Raw genomic sequence first — 26822 nt, forward strand, 5'->3', positions numbered from 1 at the left:
GACACTGTCCGGTGCACACCGGACAGTCCGGTGCCCTAATGTGACCGTTGGCTCGGCCACGCGTCACGCGCGGAATCCTCGGCCGACTGTTGCCCCGGCTGATCGTTGGCTCACCGGACAGTTCGGTGCGTCCGGTGAATTATAGCCGTACGCCGTTGATGGCTTCCCGAGACCGATGACTTCGCCTGTGAATGGCTCACCGGACAGTCCGGTGCTTCACCGAACAGTCCGGTGAATTATAGCCGTACGCCGCCGTCGAAGTCCCGAGAGCAGCAAGTTCGCCAGAGCCAGCCTGGCGCACCGGACACTGTCTGGTGCACCACCGGACACTGTCCGGTGCACCACTGGATAGTCCGGTGCACCCAGACTGTGCAGACTTTGGCTGAACAAAGCCATCTCTTTTCAAATTTGATTTCTCCTGTTTCCAGCACTTAGACACAATACATTAGTCCATAAAACAATGTACTAAGTCTAGAAACATACCTTTTGACTTGATTTGCACTTTGTCCACCACTTTGCATAGATTAACACAAAAGCACTTGTGTTGGCACTCAATCACCAAAATACTTAGGAATGGCCCAAGGGCACATTTCCCTTTCAAGGGTTCCCTATTCGTTCCAATGGGGCCCTCCAACATTCCATTTCAAGACGGGTATCATCATGATAATAGTTTCTCTGGTTGCTTCAGTTGATTTGGTGTGTAGTTTCTCTCAGCAGAACAGACACTCATCTGCAAGTGTAAAAAATGCTTTGGATGCTTTGAAAGGGAAATGTGCCCTTGGGCCATTTCTAAAGTGTTTTGGTGATTAAGTGCTCAACACATTCTCTCTAAGTGCTAATTTGTGCCAAAGAGTGGAGAAGTGCAAATCATATTATAAGGTATGTCTCTAGACTTAGTACATTAATTTGAGTACTAATGTATTGTGTCTAAGTGCTAGAAACAGGAGAAAAGCAATTGGAAATGAGTTGGCTGTGTACAACCAATTTCTGCTCGGTCTGGGTGCACCGGACTGTCCGGTGGTGCAACGGACAGTGTCCGGTGTGCCAGACCAGTCTCCGGTGAACAGGCCACTCTCGGGACTCGACGGCGGCGTACGACTATAATTCATCGGACTGTCCGGTGGTGCACCGGACTGTCCGATGAGTCATCCGCGGCGAAGTCGTCGCTCTCGGGAAATGTTCAACGGCGTACGGCTAAAATTCACCGGACTGTCCGGTGAGGCACCGGACTGTCCGGTGAGCCAACGGTCGACTGTGCCAACGGTGGGCCGCGCAATCCGCGCGCGACGCATGGGCGCGCCAACGGTCGGCAGGGGGCACCAAACTGTCCGGTGTGCACCAGACAGTGTCCGGTGAGCCAACTGCCACAAATCTACAACGGTCGGATGTGCCATGAAAGGAAGGAGATCACGCACCGGACAGCTACAGGGACTGTCCGGTGGCGCACCGGACTGTCCGGTGCGCCACCCGATAGAAGGCAAGATTTGCCTTCCAAAGCTACCTCCAACGGCTCCTAGCTGCCTTGGGGCTATAAAAGGGACCCATAGGCGCATGGAGGAGTCACCTAAGCATTCTTTGATCATTCCTAAGCATCCAAACTCCACTCCCACGCATTTGATTCTCTGTGCTAGCAATTTGAGCTCCTCTTGAGTTGAGAACTCCGTGTGTTGAACTTAGAGCTCAAGTTATGACTTGTGTGCGTGATTGTGCTCTCGTTTTGAGTCTTGTGTGCGTTGCTCTCCCCTCCCTTACTTCCGTGCTTTTTTTGTGATCATCAATTGTAAGGGCGAGAGGCTCCAAGTTGTGGAGATTCCTCGCAAACGGGAGAAAGTATAAGAAAGAAGAACATCGTGGTATTCAAGTTGATCATTGGATCACTTGAAAGGGGTTGAGTGCAACCCTCATCCATTGGGACGCCACAACGTGGAAGTAGGCAAGTTTTGTACTTGGCCGAACCACAGGATAACTCGCGTGTCTCTTGCGATTGCTTTTCTGTGTGATTATTGTGATTCGCAAGAGCTCGCACTATAGCCACTTGGTTTTATCATTCTAACACTTAACCAAGTTTTGTGGCTATTAGTTGTTGAATTTTACAGGACACCTATTCACCCCCTCCCTCTAGGTGCTCTCAATTGGTATCGGAGCCGTTCTCTTCACAAAAGGGACTAATCGCCTGAAGAGATGGATCCTAAGGGAAAGGGGATGGTGGTCAATGATAAGGAGAAGGAGTCCATCTTCAACGAGCCAAGGGACGACAAGCCCAATGACTCTGGCTCGAGTCATAAGAAGGACGGGAAGAAGAAGAGGCGCATCAAGAAGATCGTCTACTACGACAACGACGAGTCTTCTTCTTCTCCAAGAGACGACGACTACGACGAGAAAAAGAAATCGGTTAACTCAAATTTTTCATTTGATTATTCTCGTATTCCGTATAATTCCAATGCTCATTTGCTTTCCATTCCTCTTGGTAAACCTCCACACTTTGATGGAGAGGACTATGCCTTTTGTAGTCACAAAATGCGTAGTCACATTTTCTCTCTCCATCCTAGTATTTGGGAGATAGTTGAGAATGGAATGCAATTTGATAGTACGGATAATCTTGTATTTATTAACGAACAAATTCATAAAAATGCACAAGCTACCACTATTTTGTTAGCATCATTGTGTAGGGATGAGTATAACAAGGTGAGCGGCTTGGACAACGCCAAGCAAATATGGGACACCCTCAAGATTTCGCATGAGGGGAACGTCGCCACCATGATCACCAAAATGGAGTTGGTGGAAGGCGAGCTAGGAAGGTTTGCCATGATCAGGGGAGAGGAGCCAACGCAAACGTACAACAGGCTCAAGACCCTGGTCAACAAGATCAGGAGCTATGGAAGCACGAGATGGACGGACCATGACGTCGTCCGACTTATGCTCAGGTCTTTCACTGATATTGACCCTCATCTTGTGAACCTCATACGTGAAAATCCTAGGTACACAAAGATGACGCCCGAGGAAATACTCGGAAAGTTTGTCAGCGGGCGTATGATGGTCAAAGAAGCAAGATACATTGATGATGCATTGAACGGCCCAATGCCCATCTATGAGCCACAGCCCGTTGCACTCAAGGCAACAAGCAGCAGCAGGGAGGCGCTACCTAGTAAGGTGGCACAAGTTGAAGCTGCCGGGCTGAACGAAGATGAGATGGCCCTCATCATCAAGCGCTTCAAGACGGCGCTAAAAGGACGAAAGGAGCATTCCAACAAGAGCAAAGCAAAGGGAAAGCGCTCCTGTTTTAAATGTGGTAAGACTGGTCATTTCATAGCAAATTGTCCCGATAATGCTAATGACCAGGAGCAAGAAAAAAGCAGAAAGAGGGAAAAGAAGAAGGCCTACAAAAAGGCGAAGGGCAAGGCGCACCTTGGCAAGGAATGGGATTCGGATTGCTCTTCTTCCGACTCCGACGACGAAGGACTTGCCGCCTCGGCCTTCGACAAGTCATCCCTCTTCCCCATCGAGTGCCATACTTGCCTCATAGCAAAGGAGAAAAAGGTAAGCGCTCGAGATACCCCTAAGTATACTACTTCAAGTGATGATGACTCTACTGATGATGAAGTAGATTACTCAAGCTTGTTCAAAGGTTTAGATAGAACTAAAGTAGACAAAATCAATGAATTGATTGATGCTTTAAATGAAAAGAATAGACTTTTAGAAAAACAAGAGGATCTTTTATATGAAGAGCATGATAAATTTGTAAGTGTGCAAAAGTCTCTTGCTTTAGAGGTTAAAAGAAATGAAATGCTTTCTTCTGAATTATCTGCTTGTCATGAAACTGTGTCTAATTTAAAGAGCGTTAATGATGATTTAAGTGCTAAATTAGAAGAAGCAAATAAGTCTAGTTCATATGTAGAGCATGTTAGTATTTGTAATAGATGTAAGGATTTTGATGTTGATGCATGTGTTGAACACCTTACTTCTATTGCAAAGTTAAATGGTGAAGTGGCAAGTCTTAATGCTCAACTTAAGACTTGCAAAAATGACTTTGATAAGTTAAAATTTGCTAGGGATGCCTACACCATTGGTAGACATCCCTCAATTAAGGATGAACTTGGCTTTCGAAAGGAAGCCAAGAACTTAACAAGTCAAAGGGCTCCCATTTCCAACAAGGAGAAAGGGAAGGCCCCTATGGCTAGTAATAGTCAAAAGAATCATGCTTTCATGTACCATGATAGAAAATTTACTAGAAATTCTCATTATAATAGGAGTTATAATGCTTTTGACTCACATGCCATGATTGCTTCAAGTTCCAAATTTAATGGTAGGCCTAGGAGAAATTTTGTGTCTCATGCTCCTAGGAAAGTGTGTAATAAACCTACCACTGTCTTTCATGCTTACAACACTACGTTTGTTCTTTCATGTAAAAATGAAAAAGTGGTTGCTAGAAAGTTGGGGTCCAAATGCAAGGGAGACAAGACTTGCATTTGGATCCCAAAGGCTATTGTAACTAACCTTGTAGGACCCAACAAGAGTTGGGTACCTAAAACCCAAGCCTAATTTGCCTTACAGGTTTATGTATCCGGGGGCTCAAGCTAGATTATCGACAGCGGATGCACAAACCACATGACAGGGGAGAAGAAGATGTTCACCTCCTATGTCAAGAACAAAGATTCCCAAGATTCAATTATCTTTGGAGATGGGAATCAAGGCAAGGTTAAAGGGCTGGGAAAGATAGCCATTTCATCCGAGCATTCCATATCTAATATGTTTTTAGTTGAATCGCTCGGATACAATTTATTATCTGTCAGTCAACTATGTAATATGGGATACAATTGTTTATTTACCAATGTAGATGTGTCTGTCTTTAGAAGGAATGATGGTTCATTAGCTTTTAAGGGTGTACTAGACGACAAACTCTACTTAGTTGATTTTTCGAAAGAGGAGGCCGATCTAGATGCATGCTTAATTGCTAAGACTAGCATGGGCTGGCTGTGGCATCGCCGTCTAGCACATGTTGGGATGAAGAACCTTCATAAACTTCTAAAGGGAGAACATGTGTTAGGTCTAAACAATGTATTTTTCGAAAAAAATAGACCTTGTGCAGCTTGTCAAGCAGGTAAATGAAAGGGAATTAGGCTTACACCTATTTCCTAAACTAATTTTGGTGGTTGAATTGCCCAACACAAATAATTGGACTAACTAATTTGCCCAAGTTTATAAGTTCTACAGGTACAAAGGTTCACCATAAGCCAATAAAAAGACCAAGAAAAAGGGTTCAAACAAAGGAGCAAAGGGGCAACCGAAGGCAGCCTGGTCGGGCGCACCGGACTGTCCGGTGCTCCAGGGAAGGTCAACTGAAAACTCTTCACCTTCGGGAATTCTCAGAGCCGGCACGCTATAATTCACCGGACTGTCCGGTGTACACCGGACAGTGTCCGGTGCTCCAAGAGGACGCGGCTCTGAACTCAGCAGCCTCGGGAATTCGCATCGGCTGCTTCGCTATAATTCACCGGACATGTCCGGTGTACACCGGACTGTCCGGTGTAACTGCGGGGCAATGGCTACTTCAGGCGCCAACGGCTACCTGCACCGCATTAAATGCACGCCAGCGCGCGCAGGGGTCAGGCACGCCCATGCTGGCGCACCGGACACTCCACAGTTCATGTCCGGTGCACCACCGGTCATCAAGGCGGGCCCCAAAGTCAGAGCTCCAACAGTCGGAACCCTAACGGCCGGGTGACGTGGCTGTCGCACCGGACATGTCCGGTGTGCACCGGACTGTCCGGTGCACCATACGACAGACAGCCTCCACCAAACGGCTAGTTTGGTGGTTGGGACTATAAATACCCCCAACCACCCCACATTCAAGTCATCCAAGTCTTCCACTTCTCAACCACTTACAAGAGCTAGGCATTCAATTCTAGACACACTCAAGTGATCAAATCCTCTCCAATTCCACACAAGGCTTTAGTGATTAGCGAGAGAGATTTGTCGTGTTCTTTTGAGCTCTTGCGCTTGGATTGCTTCTTTCTTTCTCACTTGTTCTTGTGATCAAAGCTCACTTGTAATCGAAGCAAGAGACACCAATTGTGTGGTGGTCCTTGCGGGGAAGCTTTGTTCCCGATTTGATTTGAGAAGAGAAGCTCACTCGGTCCGAGGGACCGTTTGAGAGAGGGTAAGGGTTGAAAGAGACCCGGCCTTTGTGGCCTCCTCAACGGGGAGTAGGTTTGCGAGAACCGAACCTCGGTAAAACAAATCCGCGTGTCACACTCTTCATTTGCTTATGATTTGTTTTGCGCCCTCTCTCTCGGACTCATTATTATTTCTAACGCTAACCCGGCTTGTAGTTGTGATTAATTCTGTAATTTTCAGTTTCGCCCTATTCACCCCCCTCTAGGCGACTTTCAATTGGTATCAGAGCCCGGTGCTTCATTAGAGCCTAACCGCTCGAAGTAATGTCGGGGGATCACACCAAGAGGGAGATGGAGACCGGCGACAAGCCCACTATGAGTCACGGGAGCACTTCATCGGAAGAGTCCCGCACCAAGAGGAAGGAGAAGAAGAAGAACTCTTCCAACAAAGGGAAGGGGAAGGAGAAGAAATCCTCTTCTCACAAGTCGCATCGGAAAGGCGACAAGCACAAAAGGATGAGGAAAGTGGTCTACTACGAGACCGACTCTTCATCACCATCAACCTCCGACTCCGATGCGCCGTCCGTAACTTCTAAGCGCCAAGAGCGCAAGAAGTATAGTAAGATCCCCCTACACTACCCCCACATTTCAAAGCGTACTCCTTTACTCTCTGTTCCATTAGGCAAACCACCGGTTTTTTACGGTGAAGATTATAATATGTGGAGTGACAAAATGAGGCACCATCTAACCTCACCCCACACAAGCATATGGAATGTTGTTGAGTTTGGTGTACAGGTACCATCCGTAGGGGATGAAGGCTACGACTCGGACGAGGTGGCCCAAATTCACCACTTTAACTCCCAAGCCACCACTATACTCCTCGCCTCTCTAAGTCGAGAGGAGTATAATAAGGTGCAAGGGTTAAAAAGTGTGAAGGAAATTTGGGACGTACTCAAGACCGCGCACGAGGGAGACGAGGTGACAAAGATCACCAAGCGGGAGACGATCGAGGGGGAGCTCGGTCGCTTCATGCTTCACCAAGGGGAGGATCCACAAGCTATGTACAACCGCTTAAATACCTTGGTGAACCAAGTGCGCAACCTCGGGAGCGAAAAATGGGATGACCATGAGATGGTCAAGGTTATTCTTAGATCCCTCGTATTTCTTAACCCTACACAAGTTCAATTAATTCGAGGTGATCCTATATATAAGCTAATGTCTCCCGAGGAGGTTATAGGAAAATTTGTGAGCTTTGAGCTAATGATTAAGGGCTCAAAGAAAATCATCGAGCAAGGCACCTCCTCCACGCCCGAGGCACAATCGGTCGCATTCAAGGCGACGGAGGAGAAGAAGGAGGAGTCTACACCAAGTCGAACACCCATCGACGCCTCAAAGCTCGACAACGAGGAAATGGCGCTCATCATCAAGAGTTTCCGCCAAATCCTCAAGCAAAGGAGGGGGAAGGATTACAAGCCCCGCTCCAAGAAGGTTTTCTACAAGTGTGGTAAGCCCGGTCACTTTATTGCCAAATGTCCTATTTCTAGTGACAGGGGCGACGACAAGAAGGGGAGAAGAAAGGAGAAGAAGAGATATCACAAGAAGAAGGGCGGCGATGCCCACGTGTGCAGCGAGTGGGACTCCGACGAGAGCTCCACCGACTCCTCCTCCGACGAGGACGCCGCCAACATCACCGTCACCAAGGGACTTCTCTTCCCCAACGTCGGCCACAAGTGCCTCATGGCCAAGGACGGCAAAAAGAAGAAGGTTAAATCTAAATCCTCCACTAAATATGAGTCCTCTAGTGATGATAATGCTAGTGATGAGGAGGATAATTTGCGTACTCTTTTTGCCGACCTAAACATGCAACAAAAAGAAAAACTAAATGAGCTAATTAGTGCCATCCATGAAAAGGATGATCTCTTGGACTCCCAAGAGGACTTCCTAATCAAGGAAAATAAAAAGCATGTTAAGGTTAAGAATGCTTATGCTCTAGAGGTAGAAAAATGTGAGAAATTATCTAGTGAGCTAAGCACATGCCATGACACTATTGCCAATCTTAGAAATGAAAATGCCAAATTAATTGCTAAGGTCGATTCTCATGTTTGTGATGTTTCAATTCCCAATCTTAGAAATGATAATGATAATTTGCTTGCTAAGATTGAAGAATTGAGCACCTCTCTTGCTAGCCTTAGGATTGAAAATGAAAAATTAATTGCTAAGGCTAAAGAATTAGATGTTTGCAATGTTACAATCTCCAATCTTAGAGATAACAATGATATTTTGCGTGCTAAGATTGTTGAACTTAATTCTTGCAAACCCTCTACATCTACCATTGAGCATGTTTCTATTTGCACTAGATGTAGAGATGTTGATATTGATGCTATTCATGATCACATGGTCTTAATTAAACAACAAAATGATCATATAGCAAAATTAGATGCTAAAATTGCCGAGCATAACTTAGAAAATGAAAAGTTTAAATTTGCTAGAAGTATGCTCTATAATGGGAGACACCCTGGTATCAAGGATGGCATTGGCTTCCAAAGGGGAGACAATGTCAAACTTAATGCCCCTCCTAAAAATTTGTCTAACTTTGTTAAGGGCAAGGCTCCCATGCCTCAGGATAACGAGGGTTACATTTTGTACCCTGTCGGTTATCCCGAGAGCAAAATTAGGAGAATTCATTCTAGGAAGTCTCACTCTGGCCCTAACCTTGCCTTCATGTATAAGGGTGAGACATCTAGCTCTAGGCAACCAACCCGTGCTAAGTTGCCTAGAAAGAAAACTCCTAGTGCATCAAATGATCATAGCATTTCATTTAAAACTTTTGATGCATCTTATGTTTTGACTAACAAATCCGACAAGGTAGTTGCCAAGTTTGTTGGGGGCAAACACAAGGGCTCCAAGACTTGTGTTTGGGTACCCAAAGTTCTTGTTTCTAATGCCAAAGGACCCAAAACCGTTTGGGTACCTAAAGTCAAGAACTAAACTTGTTTTGTAGGTTTATGCATCCGGGGGCTCTAGTTGGATCATCGATAGCGGGTGCACAAACCACATGACAGGGGAGAAGAAGATGTTCTCCTCCTACGAGAAAAACCAAGATCCCCAACGAGCTATCACATTCGGGGATGGAAACCAAGGTTTGGTCAAAGGTTTGGGTAAAATAGCTATATCTCATGACCATTCCATTTCCAATGTTTTTCTTGTAGATTCTTTATATTACAATTTGCTTTCCGTTTCGCAATTATGTCAAATGGGCTACAACTGTCTATTTACTGATGTAGGTGTCACTGTCTTTAGAAGAAGTGATGATTCAATAGCATTTAAGGGAGTGTTAGAGGGTCAGCTATACTTGGTGGATTTTGATAGAGCTGAACTCAACACTTGCTTAATTGCTAAGACTAACATGGGTTGGCTCTGGCACCGCCGACTAGCTCATGTTGGAATGAAGAATCTTCATAAGCTTCTAAAGGGAGAGCACATTTTAGGACTAACAAATGTTCATTTTGAGAAAGACAGGATTTGTAGCGCATGCCAAGCCGGGAAGCAAGTTGGCACTCATCATCCACACAAGAACGTCATGACAAGTGACAGGCCACTGGAGCTCCTACACATGGATTTATTCGGCCCAATCGCTTACATAAGCATCGGCGGGAGTAAGTACTGTCTAGTTATTGTGGATGATTATTCTCGCTTCACTTGGGTATTCTTTTTGTAGGAAAAATCACAAACCCAAGAGACCCTAAAGGGATTCTTGAGACGGGCTCAGAATGAGTTCGGCTTAAGGATCAAGAAAATTAGAAGCGACAACGGGACAGAGTTTAAGAACTCTCAAATTGAAGGCTTCCTTGAGGAGGAGGGCATCAAACATGAGTTCTCTTCTCCCTACACCCCACAACAAAATGGTGTAGTGGAGAGGAAGAATCGAACTCTATTGGACATGGCAAGAACCATGCTTGATGAGTACAAGACGCCGGATCGATTTTGGGCCGAGGCGGTCAACACCGCCTGCTACGCCATCAACCGATTATATCTACACCGAATCCTCAAGAAGACATCCTATGAACTCCTAACCGGTAAAAAGCCCAATATTTCATATTTTAGAGTTTTTGGTAGCAAATGCTTTATACTTGTTAAGAGAGGTAGAAAATCTAAATTTGCTCCTAAAACTGTAGAAGGCTTTTTACTAGGATATGACTCAAACACAAGGGCATATAGAGTCTTTAACAAGTCCTCAGGACTTGTTGAAGTTTCTTGTGACGTTGTGTTTGATGAAACTAACGGCTCTCAAGTAGAGCAAGTTGATCTTGATGAGATAGGTGAAGAACAGGCTCCGTGCATCACGCTAAGGAACATGTCCATTGGGGATGTGTGCCCTAAGGAATCCGAAGAGCCTCCACATGCACAAGATCAACCATCCTCCTCCACGCAAGCATCTCCACCAACCCAAAATGAGGATGAGGCTCAAGTTGATGAAAAAGAAGATCAAAGAGATGAGCCACCTCAAGATGACGGCAATGATCAAAGGGGAGATGCAAACAATCAAGACAAGGAGGATGAAGAAACAAGGCCGCCACACCCAAGAGTCCACCAAGCAATCCAACGAGATCACCCCGTCGACACCATCCTCGGCGACATTCATAAGGGGGTAACTACTCGATCTCGTGTTGCACATTTTTGTGAGCATTACTCTTTTGTTTCCTCTATTGAGCCACACAGGGTTGCGGAAGCACTACAAGATTCAGATTGGGTGATGGCGATGCAAGAGGAGCTCAACAATTTCACTAGGAATGAGGTATGGCATTTAGTTCCACGTCCTAATCAAAATGTTGTAGGAACCAAGTGGGTCTTCCGCAACAAGCAAGACGAGCATGGTGTGGTGACAAGGAACAAAGCTCGACTTGTGGCCAAGGGATACTCCCAAGTCGAAGGTTTGGATTTTGGTGAAACCTATGCACCCGTAGCTAGGCTTGAGTCCATTCGTATATTATTAGCCTATGCTACTTACCATGGCTTCAAGCTTTACCAAATGGACGTGAAGAGTGCCTTCCTCAATGGACCGATCAAGGAAGAGGTCTACGTTGAGCAACCTCCCGGCTTTGAAGACAGTGAGTACCCTAACCATGTCTATAGGCTCTCTAAGGCGCTTTATGGGCTCAAGCAAGCCCCAAGAGCATGGTATGAATGCCTTAGAGATTTCCTTATTGCTAATGGCTTCAAAGTAGGCAAGGCCGATCCTACTTTATTTACTAAAACTCTTGACAATGATTTGTTTGTATGCCAAATTTATGTTGATGATATCATATTTGGGTCTACTAACGAATCTACATGTGAAGAATTTAGTAGGATCATGACACAAAAATTCGAGATGTCGATGATGGGGGAGTTGAAGTATTTTCTAGGATTCCAAGTCAAGCAACTCCAAGAAGGCACCTTCATTAGCCAAACGAAGTATACTCAAGATATTCTAACCAAGTTTGGAATGAAGGATGCTAAGCCCATCAAGACACCCATGGGAACCAATGGGCATCTCGACCTCGACACGGGAGGTAAGTCCGTGGATCAAAAGGTATACCGGTCGATGATAGGTTCATTACTTTATTTATGTGCATCTCGACCGGACATTATGCTTTTCGTATGCATGTGTGCAAGATTCCAAGCTGACCCTAAGGAATCACACCTTACGACCGTAAAATGAATCTTGAGATATTTGGCTTATACTCCTAAGTTTGGGCTTTGGTACCCTCGGGGATCCACATTTGATTTGATTGGTTATTCGGATGCCGATTGGGCGGGGTGTAAGATTAATAGAAAGAGCACATCGGGGACTTGCCAGTTCTTGGGAAGGTCCTTGGTGTCTTGGGCTTCAAAGAAGCAAAATTCGGTTGCTCTTTCTACCGCTGAAGCCGAGTATATTGCCGCAGGCCATTGTTGCGCGCAATTGCTTTGGATGAGGCAAACCCTGCGGGACTATGGTTACAAATTAACCAAAGTTCCTCTTCTATGTGATAATGAGAGTGCAATCCGCATGGCGGATAATCCCGTTGAGCATAGCCGCACTAAACACATAGCCATTCGGTATCATTTTCTTAGGGATCACCAACAAAAGGGGGATATCGAGATTGCATACATTAACACTAAAGATCAATTAGCCGATATCTTTACCAAGCCTCTTGATGAACAAACTTTTACCAAACTTAGGCATGAGCTCAATATTCTTGATTCTAGGAATTTCTTTTGCTAATTTGCACACATAGCTCACAAGTATACCTTTGATCATGTCTCTTTTATATATGTTGTGACTAATGTGTTTTCAAGTATATTTCAAACCAAGTCATAGGTATATTGAAAGGGAATTGGAGTCTTCGGCGAAGACAAAGGCTTCCACTCCACTCTACTACTCATCCTTCGCCGTCGCTCTGCATCACTCTCCGTCTTTGGTATAATCTTCACTCATATGTTTTATTTGCCAAAGGGGAGAAAGTAGGTATGAAAGGGCTTATATCTCACTCAAAGTATCCGTTTTTGGCGATTCATGCCAAAGGGGGAGAAAGTATTGGCCCAAAGCAAAAGGACCGCACCACCACCCTAATTTTAAAATTAATGATTTTCAATTGGTAAATTTCAAATTGGTATTTCTTTGTGTTCTAAAAGGGGAGAAAGTAGTATTTTCAAAATTGATATCTTAAAACCCTCTTGAACACTAAGAGGAGAATTTATTGAGGGGGAGTTTTGTTTTAGTCAAGGAAAAGCATTTTAAGACAAAGGGAGAAAATTTCAAATCTTGAAAATGCTTCTCAAAATCTTATTCATTTACCTTTGACTATCTTGCAAAAGGACTTTGAAAAGAATTTACAAAAGAATTTGCAAAAACAAAACTTGTGGTGCAAGCGTGGTCCAAAATGTTAAAAATAAAGAAACAATCCATGCATATCTAGTAAGTAATATTTATTGGCTCAATTCTAAGTAACCTTTGCGCTTACATTTTGCAAACTAGTTCAATTCTGCAATTCTATACTTGCTTTGGTTTGTGTTGGCATCAATCACCAAAAAGGGGGAGATTGAAAGGGAATTAGGCTTACACCTATTTCCTAAACTAATTTTGGTGGTTGAATTGCCCAACACAAATAATTGGACTAACTAGTTTGCCCAAGTTTATAAGTTCTACAGGTACAAAGGTTCACCATAAGCCAATAAAAAGACCAAGAAAAAGGGTTCAAACAAAGGAGCAAAGGGGCAACCGAAGGCAGCCTGGTCGGGCGCACCGGACTGTCCGGTGCTCGAGGGAAGGTCAACTGAAAACTCTTCACCTTCGGGAATTCTCAGAGCCGGCGCGCTATAATTCACCGGACTGTCCGGTGTACACCGGACAGTGTCCAGTGCTCCAAGAGGACGCGGCTCTGAACTCGGCAGCCTCGGGAATTCGCATCGGCTGCTTCGCTATAATTCACCGGACATGTCCGGTGTACACCGGACTGTCCGGTGTAACTGCGGGGCAATGGCTACTTCAGGCGCCAACGGCTACCTGCAGCGCATTAAATGCGCGCCAGCGCGCGCAGGGGTCAGGCACGCCCATGCTGGCACACCGGACACTCCACAGTTCATGTCCGGTGCACCACCGGTCATCAAGGCGGGCCCCGAAGTCAGAGCTCCAACGGTCGGAACCCTAACGGCCGGGTGACGTGGCTGTCGCACCGGACATGTCCGGTGTGCACCGGACTGTCCGGTGCACCATACGACAGACAGCCTCCACCAAACGGCTAGTTTGGTGGTTGGGACTATAAATACCCCCAACCACCCCACATTCAAGTCATCCAAGTCTTCCACTTCTCAACCACTTACAAGAGCTAGGCATTCAATTCTAGACACAAGGCTTTAGTGATTAGCGAGAGAGATTGTCGTGTTCTTTTGAGCTCTTGTGCTTGGATTGCTTCTTTCTTTCTCACTTGTTCTTGTGATCAAAGCTCACTTGTGTATTCTTTTTGCAGGATAAATCAGAAACCCAAGGGACTCTAAAGCGCTTTCTAAGGAGAGCTCAAAACGAATTTGAGCTCAAGGTGAAAAAGATAAGAAGCGACAACGGGTCCGAGTTCAAGAACTTACAAGTGGAGGAGTACCTTGAGGAGGAAGGAATCAAGCACGAGTTCTCCGCTCCCTACACACCACAGCAAAACAGTGTGGTAGAGAGGAAGAACAGGATGCTCATAGACATGGCGAGGTCGATGCTTGGAGAATTCAAGATGCCTGAGCGGTTTTGGTCAGAAGCTGTGAACACAGCTTGCCACGCCATAAACCGGGTCTACCTTCATCGCCTCCTCAAGAAGACCTCGTATGAACTACTAACCGGTAACAAACCCAATGTTTCATACTTTCGTGTATTTGGGAGTAAATGTTATATTCTAGTGAAGAAAGGTAGAAGTTCCAAATTTGCTCCCAAAGCTGTAGAAGGGTTTTTGTTAGGTTATGAATCAAATACAAAGGCGTATAGAGTCTTCAACAAATCATCGGGTTTGGTTGAAGTCTCTAGCGACGTTGTATTTGATGAAACTAATGGCTCTCCAAGAGAGCAAGTTGATCTTGATGGAGATGAAGATGACGTTCCATGGGCCGCAATTCGCACCATGGCGATTGGAGATGTGCGACCACAGGAACACCAAGAGCAAGATCAACCCTCTTCCTCAACGATGGTGCATCCCCAAACTCAAGATGATGAACAGGTTCCTCAAGAGGAGGCGTGTGATCAAGGGGGAGCACAAGAAGACCAAGTTGTGGAGGAAGAAGCACCACGGGCCCCTCCAACTCAAGTTCGAGCGACGATTCAAAGGAATCATCCCGTCGACCAAATTTTGGGTGATATAAGCAAGGGAGTAACTACTCGCTCAAGATTAGCTAACTTCTGTGAGTGAAAGTCGCCTAGAGGGGGGTGAATAGGGCGAAACTGAAATTTACAAAGTTAATCACAACTACAAGCCGGGTTAGCGTTAGAAATATAAACGAGTCCGAGAGAGGGCGTAAAAACAAATCGCGAGTGAGTGAAGAAGTGAGACGCAAGGATTTGTTTTACCGAGGTTCGGTTCTCGCAAACCTACTCCCCGTTGAGGTGGTCACAAAGACCGGTCTCTTTCAACCCTTTCCCTCTCTCAAACGGTCCCTCGGACCGAGTGAGCTTCTCTTCTCAAATCAACCGGGAACAAAACTTCCCCGCAAGGACCACCACACAATTGGTGTCTCTTGCCTCGGTTACAATTGAGTTTTGATCACAAGAACAAATGAGAAAGAAAAGAAGCAATCCAAGCGCAAGAGCTCAAATGAACACAACAAATCTCTCTCACTAATCACTAAAGCTTTGTGTGGAATTGGAGAGGATTTGATCACTTTGGTGTGTCTAGAATTGAATGCTAGAGCTCTTGTAAGGTGTAGAAGTGTGAAAACTTGGATGACTTGAATGTGGGGTGGTTGGGGGTATTTATAGCCCCAACCACCAAACTAGCCGTTTGGTGAAGACTGTTGTCGCATGGCGCACCGGACAGTCCGGTGCGCCACCGGACACTATCCGGTGCGCCAGCCACGTCACCCGGCCGTTAGGGTTCGACCGTTGGAGCTCTGACTGGTGGGGTCGCCTGGCTGTCCGGTGGTGCACCGGACAGGTACTATAGACTGTCCGGTGCGCCATCTTGCGTGTGCCTGACTTCTGCGCGCTCTGGCGTGCATTTAATGCGTCTGCAGGTGACCGTTGGCGTCGAAGTAGCCGTTGCTCCGCTGGCTCACCGGACAGTCTGGTGTGCACCGGACATGTCCGGTGAATTATAGCGGAGTGGATTCCCGAAGCTGGCGAGTTCAGAGTTGCTCTTCCTTGGGGCACCGGACACTGTCCGGTGGTGCACCGGATAGTCCGGTGAATTATAGCGGAGCCCTCTGAAAATTCCCGAAGGTGAAGAGTTCAGCTTGGAGTACCCTGGTGCACCGAACACTGTCCGGTGGCACACCGGACAGTCCGGTGCGCCAGACCAGGGCTGCCTTCGGTTATCCCTTGCTCTTTTTGTTGAACCCTTTTCTTGGTCTTTTTCTTGGCCTTTTGTGAACCTTTGGCACCTGTAAAACTTATAGACTAGAGCAAACTAGTTAGTCCAATTATTTGTGTTGGGCAATTCAACCACCAAAATCATTTAGGAAAAAGGTGGAAGCCTAATTCCCTCTCAATCTCCCCCTTTTTGGTGATTGATGCCAACACAAACCAAAGCAAGTATAGAAGTGCATAATTGAACTAGTTTGCATATTTGTAAGTGCAAAGGTTACTTAGAATTGAGCCAATAGAAATTCATAAGATGTGCATGGATTGTTTCTTTCATTTTTAACATTTTGGACCACACTTGCACCACATGTTTTGTTTTTGCAAATTCTTTTGTAAAATCTTTTCAAAGACATTTTGCAACTAGTCAAAGGTAAATGAATAAGATTTTTGAGAAGCATTTATAAGATTTGAAATTTTCTCCCCCTGTTTCAAATGCTTTTCCTTTGACTAAACAAAACTCCCTTTCAATAAAATTCTCCTCTTAGTGTTCAAGAGGGTTTTAAGATATCAATTTTGAAAATGCTACTTTCTCCCCCTTTTGAACACAATGAGATACCCTTTTGAAAATCATAAGTTTTAAAATTAGGTGGTGGTGCGGTCCTTTTGCTTTGGGCCAATACTTTCTCCCCCTTTGGCATGAATCGCCAAAAACGGATACTTAGAGTGAAATATAGGCCCTAAGCTAACTATTTTCTCCCCCTTTGGCAAAATAATATGAGTGAAGATTATACCAAAGACGAAGAATCGGTTGGAGCGACGGCGAAGAATGAGTTATGGAGTGGACTGGAAGCCTTTGTTTTCGCCGAAGACTCCAATTCCCTTTCAATATACCTATGACTTGGTTTGAAATACACTTGAAAACACATTAGTCATAGCATATATAAAAGAGACATGATCAAAGGTATATTTATGAGCTATGTGTACAAGACATCAAAAGAAATTTCTAGAATCAAGAATATTTAGCTCATGCCTAAGTTTGGTAAAAGTTTGCTCATCCAGTGGCTTGGTAAAGATATCGGCTAATTGATCTTTAGTGTTAATATATGCAATCTCGATATCCCCTTTTGTTGGTGATCCCTAAGAAAATGATACCGAATGGCTATGTGTTTAGTGCGGCTATGCTCAACGGGATTATCCGCCATGCGGATTGCACTCTCATTATCACATAGAAGAGGAACTTTGGTTAATTTGTAACCATAGTCCCTAAGGGTTTGCCTCATCCAAAGTAGTTGCGCGCAACAATGGCCTGCGGCAATGTACTCGGCTTCGGCGGTAGAAAGAGCCACAAAATTTTGCTTCTTTGAAGCCCAAGACACCAAGGACCTTCCCAAGAACTGGCAAGTCTCCGATGTGCTCTTTCTATTAGTTTTGCACCCTGCCCAATCGGCATCGGAATAACCAATTAAATCAAATGTGGATCCCCGAGGGTACCAAAGCCCAAACTTAGGAGTATAAGCCAAATATCTCAAGATTCGTTTACGGCCGTAAGGTGAGATTCCTTAGGGCCGGCTTGGAATCTTGCACACATGCATACAGAAAGCATAATGACCGGTCGAGATGCACATAAATAGAGTAATGAACCTATCATCGACCGGTATACCTTTTGATCGACGGATTTACCTTCCGTGTCGAGGTCGAGATGCCCATTGGTTCCCATGGGAGTCTTGATGGGCTTGGCATCCTTCATCCCAAACTTGTTTAGAATGTCTTGAGCATACTTCGTTTGGCTAATGAAGGTGCCCTCTTGGAGTTGCTTCACTTGAAATCGTAAGAAATACTTCAACTCCCCCATCATTGACATCTCGAATTTCTGTGTCATGATCCTACTAAATTCTTCACAAGTAGATTCGTTAGTAGACCCAAATATAATATCATCAACATAAATTTGGCATACAAACAAATCATTGTCAAGAATTTTAGTAAATAAAGTAGGATCGGCTTTTCCGACTTTGAAGCCATTAGCAATAAGGAAATCTCTTAGGCATTCATACCATGCTCTTGGGGCTTGCTTGAGCCCATAAAGCGCCTTAGAGAGCCTATAGACATGGTTAGGATACTCACTGTCTTCAAAGCCGGGAGGTTGCTCAACACAGACCTCTTCCTTGATTGGTCCATTGAGGAAGGCACTCTTCACGTCCATTTGGTAAAGCTTGAAGCCATGGTAAGTAGCATAGGCTAATAATATACGAATTGACTCAAGCCTAGCTACGGGTGCATAGGTTTCACCGAAATCCAAACCTTCGACTTGTGAATACCCCTTGGCCACAAGTCGGGCTTTGTTCCTTTTCACCACACCATGCTCGTCTTGTTTGTTGTGGAAGACCCACTTGGTTCCCACAACATTTTGGTTAGGACGTGGAACTAAATGCCATACCTCGTTCCTAGTGAAGTTGTTGAGCTCCTCTTGCATCGCCACCACCCAATCCGAATCTTGAAGTGCTTCCTCTACCCTGTGTGGCTCAATAGAGGAAACAAAAGAGTAATGCTCACAAAAATGTGCAACACGAGATCTAGTGGTTACCCCCTTATGAATGTCGCCGAGGATGGTGTCGACGGGGTGATCTTGTTGGATTGCTTGGTGGACTCTTGGGTGTGGCGGCCTTGGTTCTTCGTCCTCCTTGTCTTGATCATTTACATCTCCCCCTTGATCATTGCCGTCATCTTGAGGTGGCTCATCTCTTTGATCTTCTCCTTCATCAACTTGAGCCTCATCCTCATTTGGAGTTGTTGGAGATGCTTGCGTGGAGGAGGATGGTTGATCTTGTGCATTTGGAGGCTCTTCGGATTCCTTAGGACACACATCCCTAATGGACATGTTCCTTAGCGCGATGCACGGAGCCTCTTCTTCACCTATCTCATCAAGATCAACTTGCTCTACTTGAGAGCCGTTAGTTTCATCAAACACAACGTCACAAGAAACTTCAACTAGTCCTGAGGACTTGTTAAAGACTCTATATGCCCTTGTGTTTGAATCATATCCTAGTAAAAAGCATTCTACAGTCTTAGGAGCAAATTTGGATTTTCTACCTCTTTTAACAAGAATAAAGCATTTGCTACCAAAGACTCTAAAATAAGAAATATTGGGCTTTTTACCGGTTAGGAGTTCGTATGATGTCTTCTTGAGGATTAGGTGTAGATATAACCGGTTGATGGCGTAGCAAGCGGTGTTAACCGCCTCGGCCCAAAACTGATCCGGTGTCTTGTACTCATCAAGCATGGTTCTTGCCATGTCCAATAGAGTCCGATTCTTCCTCTCCACTACACCATTTTGTTGTGGGGTGTAGGGAGAAGAGAACTCATGCTTGATGCCCTCCTCCTCAAGGAAGCCTCCAATTTGTGAATTCTTGAACTCCGTCCTATTGACGCTTCTTATTTTCTTGATCCTTAAGCCGAACTCATTTTGAGCCCGTCTCAAGAATCCCTTTAAGGTCTCTTGGGTTTGTGATTTTTCCTGCAAAAAGAACACCCAAGTGAAGCGAGAATAATCATCCACAATAACTAGACAGTGCTTACTCCCGCTGATGCTTATGTAAGCTATCGGGCCGAATAGGTCCATATGTAGGAGCTCCAGTGGCCTGTCAGTCGTCATGATGTTTTTGTGTGGATGATGAACACCAACTTGCTTCCCGGCTTGGCATGCGCTACAAATCCTGTCTTTCTCAAAATGAACATTTGTTAATCCTAAAATGTGCTCTCCCTTTAGAAGCTTATGAAGATTCTTCATTCCAACATGGGCTAGTCGGCGGTCCCAGAGCCAACCCATGTTAGTCTTAGCAACTAAGCAAGTGTCGAGTTCAGCTCTATCAAAATCTACCAAGTATAGCTGACCCTCTAACACACCCTTAAATGCTATTGAATCATCACTTCTTCTAAAGACAGTGACACCTACATCAGTAAATAGACAGTTGTAGCCCATTTTGCATAATTGAGATACGGAAAGCAAATTGTAATCTAATGAATCAACAAGAAAAACATTGGAAATGGAATGGTCAGGAGATATAGCTATTTTACCCAAACCTTTGACCAAACCTTGGTTTCCATCCCCGAATGTGATAGCTCGTTGGGGATCTTGGTTTTTCTCGTTTGAGGAGAACATCTTCTTCTCCCCTATCATGTGGTTTGTGCACCCGCTATCGATGATCCAACTTGTGCCCCCAGATGCATAAACCTACAAAACAATTTTAGTTCTTGACTTTAGGTACCCAAACGGTTTTGGGTCCTTTGGCATTAGACACAAGAACTTTGGGTACCCAAACACAAGTCTTGGAGCCCTTGTGTTTGCCCCCAACAAACTTGGCAACTACCTTACCGGATTTGTTAGTCAAAACATAAGATGCATCAAAAGTTTTAAATGAAATGTCATGATCATTTGATGCACTAGGAGTTTTCTTCTTAGGCAACTTAGCACGGGTTGGTTGCCTAGAGCTAGATGTCTCACCCTTATACATAAAAGCATGATTAGGGCCAGAGTGAGACTTCCTAGAGTGAATTCTCCTAATTTTGCTGTCAGGATAACCGGCAGGGTATAAAATGTAACCCTCGTTATCCTGAGGCATGGGAGCCTTGCCCTTAACAAAATTGGACAATCTTTTAGGAGGGGCATTAAGTTTGACATTGTCTCCCTTTTGGAAACCAATGCCATCCTTGATGCCAGGGCGTCTCCCATTATAAAGCATACTACGAGCAAATTTAAAATTTTCATTTTCAAGTTCATGCTCGGCAATTTTAGCATCTAGTTTTGCTATATGATCATTTTGTTGTTTATTTAAAGTCATATGATCATTAATAGCATCAATATCAACATCTCTACATCTAGTGCAAATAGAGACATGCTCAATGGTAGATGTAGAGGGTTTGCAAGAATTAAGTTCAACAATCTTAGCATGCAATATATCATTTTTATCTCTAAGATCGGAAATTGTAATATTGCAAACATCTAATTCTTTAGCCTTAGCAAACAATTTTTCATTTTCAATCCTAAGGCTAGCAAGAGAGATATTTAATTCTTCAATCTTAGCAAGTAAATTAACATTATCATCTCTAAGATTGGGAATTGAAACATCACAAACATTTGAATCAACCTTAGCTAACAAATTAGCATTCTCATTTCTAAGGTTGTCAATAGTCTCATGGCAAGTGCTTAGCTCACTAGATAGTTTTTCACATTTTTCCACTTCTAGAGCGTAAGCATTTTTAACCTTAACATGCTTTTTATTTTCTTTAATAAGAAAGTCCTCTTGAGAGTCCAAGAGATCATCCTTCTCATGAATAGCACTAATCAATTCATTTAGTTTTTCTTTTTGTTGCATGTTTAGGTTGGCAAAAAGAATGCGCAAGTTATCCTCCTCATTGCTAGCATCATCCTGATCACTAGAGGTTTCATATTTAGTGGAGGATCTTGATTTTACCTTCTTCTTTTTGTCGTCCTTTGCCATGAGGCACTTATGGCCGACGTTGGGGAAGAGGAGGCCCTTGGTGACGGCGATGTTGGTGGCGTCCTTGTCGGAGGAGGAGTCGGTGGAGCTCTCGTCCAAGTCCCACTCCCGGCAAACATGGGCATCACCGCCCTTCTTCTTGTAGTACTTATTCTTCTCCTTTCTTCTCCCCTTCTTGTCGTCGCCCCTGTCACTGTCACTAGAAATAGGACATTTTGCTATAAAGTGACCGGGCTTACCACACTTGTAGCAAACCTTCTTGGAGCGGGGCTTGTAATCTTTCCCCCTCCTTTGCTTGAGGATTTGGCGGAAGCTTTTGATGATAAGCGCCATTTCCTCATTGTCGAGCTTGGAGGCGTTGATGGGTTGTCTACTTGATGTAGACTCCTCCTTCTTTTCCTCCGTCGCCTTGAATGCCACCGGTTGTGCTTCGGGCGTTGAGGAGGTGCCTTGCTCGATGATTTTCTTTGAGCCTTTAATCATTAGCTCAAAGCTCACAAATTTTCCTATAACTTCCTCGGGGGACATTAGATTATATCTAGGATCACCTCGAATTAATTGAACTTGTGTAGGGTTAAGAAAAACGAGGGATCTAAGAATAACCTTGACCATCTCATGGTCATCCCATTTTTCGCTCCCGAGGTTACGCACTTGGTTCACCAAGGTCTTCAAGCGATTGTACATAGCTTGTGGATCCTCCCCTTGGTGAAGCATGAAGCGACCGAGCTCCCCCTCGATCGTCTCCCGCTTGGTGATCTTTGTCACCTCGTCTCCTTCGTGCGCGGTCTTGAGTACGTCCCAAATTTCCTTCGCACTCTTTAACCCTTGCACCTTATTATACTCCTCTCGACTTAGAGATGCGAGGAGTATAGTGGTGGCTTGGGAGTTAAAGTGGTGAATTTGGGCCACTTCATCCGAGTCGTAGTCTTCATCCCCTATGGATGGTACCTGTACACCAAACTCAACAACATTCCATATGCTTGTGTGGAGTGAGGTTAGATGATGCCTCATTTTGTCACTCCACATATTATAATCTTCACCATAAAAAACCGGTGGTTTGCCTAATGGAACGGAGAGCAAAGGAGTACGCTTTGAAATATGGGGATAGCGTACTATACTTCTTGCGCTCATGGCGCTTAGAAGTAACGGACGGCGCGTCGGAGCCGGAGGTCGATGGTGATGAAGTGTCGGTCTCGTAGTAGACCACTTTCCTCATCTTCTTGTGCTTGTCGCCTCTCCGATGCGACTTGTGGGAAGAGGATTTCTTCTCCTTCCCCTTCCCTTTGTTGCGGGACTCTTCCGATGAAGTCTTCCCGTGGCTTGTAGTGGGCTTGTCACCGGTCTCCATCTCCCTCTTGGCGTGATCTCCCGACATCACTTCGAGTGGTTAGGCTCTAATGAAGCACCGGGCTTTGATACCAATTGAAAGTCGCCTAGAGGGGGGGTGAATAGGGCGAAACTGAAATTTACAAAGTTAATCACAACTACAAGTCGGGTTAGCGTTAGAAATATAAACGAGTCCGAGAGAGGGCATAAAAACAAATCGCGAGTGAGTGAAGAAGTGAGACGCAAGGATTTGTTTTACCGAGGTTCGGTTCTCGCAAACCTACTCCCCGTTGAGGTGGTCACAAAGACCGGGTCTCTTTCAACCCTTTCCCTCTCTCAAACGGTCCCTCGGACCGAGTGAGCTTCTCTTCTCAAATCAACCGGGAACAAAACTTCCCCGCAAGGACCACCACACAATTGGTGTATCTTGCCTCGGTTACAATTGAGTTTTGATCACAAGAACAAATGAGAAAGAAAAGAAGCAATCCAAGCGCAAGAGCTCAAATGAACACAACAAATATCTCTCACTAATTACTAAAGCTTTGTGTGGAATTGGAGAGGATTTGATCACTTTGGTGTGTCTAGAATTGAATGCTAGAGCTCTTGTAAGGTGTAGAAGTGTGAAAACTTGGATGACTTGAATGTGGGGTGGTTGGGGGTATTTATAGCCCCAACCACCAAACTAGCCGTTTGGTGAAGGCTGTTGTCGCATGGCGCACCGGACAGTCCGGTGCGCCACCGGACACTGTCCGGTGCGCCAGCCACGTCACTCGGCCGTTAGGGTTCGACCGTTGGAGCTCTGACTGGTGGGGTCGCCTGGCTGTCCGGTGGTGCACCGGACAGGTACTGTAGACTGACCGGTGCGCCGTCTCGCGCGTGCCTGACTTCTGCGTGCTCTGGCGCGCATTTAATGCGTCTGCAGGTGACCGTTGGCGCTGAAGTAGTCGTTGCTCCGCTGGCTCACCGGACAGTCCGGTGTGCACCAGACATGTCCGGTCAATTATAGCGGAGTGGATTCCCGAAGCTGGCGAGTTCAGAGTTGCTCTTTCTTGGGGCACCGGACACTGTCCGGTGGTGCACCGGACAGTCCGGTGAATTATAGCGGAGCCCTCTGAAAATTCCCGAAGGTGAAGAGTTCAGCTTGGAGTACCTTGGTGCACCGGACACTGTCCGGTGGCACACCAGACAGTCCGGTGCGCCAGACCAGGGCTGCCTTCGGTTATCCCTTGCTCTTTTTGTTGAACCCTTTTCTTGGTCTTTTTCTTGGCCTTTTGTGAACCTTTGGCACCTGTAAAACTTATAGACTAGAGCAAACTAGTTAGTCCAATTATTTGTGTTGGGCAATTCAACCACCAAAATCATTTAGGAAAAAGGTGGAAGCCTAATTCCCTCTCAATGAGCATTACTCGTTTGTCTCTTCTATTGAGCCTTTTAGGGTAGAAGAGGCCTTGCTAGATCCGGACTGGGTGTTGGCCATGCAGGAAGAGCTCAACAACTTCAAGCGAAATGAAGTTTGGACCCTGGTACCATGTTCCAAGCAAAACATTGTGAGAACCAAGTGGGTGTTCTGCAACAAGCAAGATGAGCACAGGGTGGTGACACGAAACAAGGCTCGACTTGTGGCAAAAGGTTATGCCCAAGTTGCAAGTTTGGATTTCGAGGAGACTTTTGCTCATGTGGCTAGGCTAGAGTCTATTCGCATTCTATTAGCCTATGCCGCTCACCACTTTTTTCAGGTTGTTCCAAATGGATGTACGTGGAGCAACCCCCTGGATTTGAGGATGAACGGTACCCTGACCATGTGTGTAAGCTCTCTAAGGCGCTCTATGGACTTAAGCAAGCCCCAAGAGCATGGTATGAATGCCTTAGAGATTTCGTAATTGCTAATGCTTTCAAGGTTGGGAAAGCTGATCCAACTCTTTTCACTAAGACTTGTGATAGTGACCTATTTGTGTGCCAAATTTATGTCGATGACATAATATTTGGTTCTACTAACCAAAAGTCTTGTGAAGAGTTTAGCAGGGTGATGACACAGAAATTTGAGATGTCGATGATGGGCGAGTTGAACTACTTCCTTGGGTTCCAAGTGAAGCAACTCAAGAATGACACCTTCATCTCATAAACAAAGTACACACAAGACTTGCTCAAGCGGTTCGGGATGAAGGACGCCAAGCCCGCAAAGACACCAATGGGAACCGACGGACATGTCGACCTCAACAAGGGAGGTAAGTCCGTTGATCAAAAGGCATACCAGTCTATGATAGGTTCTTTGATTTATTTATGTGCTAGTAGACCGGATATTATGCTAAGCGTATGCATGTGTGCTAGATATAAATCCGACCCAAGAGAATGTCACCTTGTGGCCGTTAAGCGGATTCTTAGATATTTAGTTGCTACGCCTTGCTTCGGGATCTGGTATCCAAAGGGGTCTACCTTTGACTTGATTGGATATTCAGACTCTGATTATGCCGGGTGCAAGGTTGATAGGAAGAGTACATCAGGGACGTGCCAATTCCAGGAAGGTCCCTGGTGTCTTGGAGTTCAAAGAAACAAACTTCTGTTGCCCTATCCACCGCTGAGGCCGAGTATGTTGCCGCAGGACAGTGTTGCGCGCAACTACTTTGGATGAGGCAAACCCTCCGGGACTTTGGCTACAATCTGAGCAGAGTCCCACTCCTATGTGATAATGAGAGTGCAATCCGCATGGCGGATAATCCTGTTGAACACAGCCGCACTAAGCACATAGACATCCGGCATCACTTCCTGAGAGACCACCAGCAAAAGGGGGATATCAAGGTGTATCATATTAACACCGAAAACCAGCTAGCCGATATTTTCACCAAGCCTTTAGATGAGAAAATGTTTTGCAGGTTGTGTAGTGAGCTAAATGTCTTGGATTCGCGTAACTTGGATTAATCTATAGCATACATGTGTTTTATGCCTTTGATCATGTAATTTATGCATTTCAATCTATTTTTGTTCATTTGTGGTGCTCAAGTTGTACACATGATCTCTGGACCTCACAAGTCCATTTGCAAGTGATGCACTTATTTAGGGGGAGGCATGCAACAACTTGACACTTATAGACTAACCTTTGTGTTTGAGTTCTTGATTTAGTCTCAAAAGTGAATTGAAAGGGAAATGTGAACTTGGACCATGCAAAGACTTCCACTGCACTCCGGTAATAACTTCAAGTTCATATATATGCTCTTATTGCCTTTTTTATCTTAATTGACAATTTTGGTGAGGCAATGGGGTTAAAGGGCCAAGAATGATCCTGTTTTGGTGCTTAATGCCAAAGGGGGAGAAATTAAGGCCAAAGCAAATGGATCAGCTACCACTTGTGAAATTTCGAAAAGAGTAGAGTTAAAACTTTTGATTTGTCAAAATACTCTTATTATCTCTTATTGTCAAAAGTTGGTCTCTTGTGGGGAGAATGTTTGATTATGGGAAAAAGGGGGAGTTTTTGAATCTTGATCAGTTTCACTCTTGGAATATCTCTCTTTATGCCTAAACAAGTGTGTTTGACTTAGAGATAGGAAATTGAATTTGATTTGTAAAAACAAACCAAGTGGTGGCAAAGAATGATCCAAATATGCCAAATTTGAATCAAAAACAATTATTATTTTCAATTGCATTGATATTGCACTTCTTTTAGTTGCTTTTTGATGTGTTGGCGTAAATCACCAAAAAGGGGGGGATTGAAAGGGAAATGTGCCCTTGGGCCATTTCTAAAGTGTTTTGGTGATTAAGTGCCCAACACATTTTCTCTAAGTGCTAATTTGTGCCAAAGAGTGGAGAAGTGCAAATCATATTACAAGGTACGTCTCTAGACTTAGTACATTAATTTGAGTACTAATGTATTGTGTCTAAGTG

General features: G+C 44.9%; 1 protein-coding gene across 1 annotated transcript in view; it reads left to right on the forward strand.

Annotated features, from left to right (window-relative positions):
* LOC103634383 (nucleobase-ascorbate transporter 11) overlaps window positions 1-26822 on the forward strand; it is an 84329-nt gene that overhangs the window by 36193 nt on the left and 21314 nt on the right. Inside the window, 1 exon segment of the mRNA XM_020541750.1 lies at window positions 603-696. Within this exon segment, the coding sequence (XP_020397339.1) occupies window positions 603-696 (94 nt within the window).

Source organism: Zea mays, chromosome 7, assembly GCF_902167145.1.
Source record: "Zea mays cultivar B73 chromosome 7, Zm-B73-REFERENCE-NAM-5.0, whole genome shotgun sequence".
Classification (NCBI taxonomy): Eukaryota; Viridiplantae; Streptophyta; class Magnoliopsida; order Poales; family Poaceae; genus Zea; species Zea mays.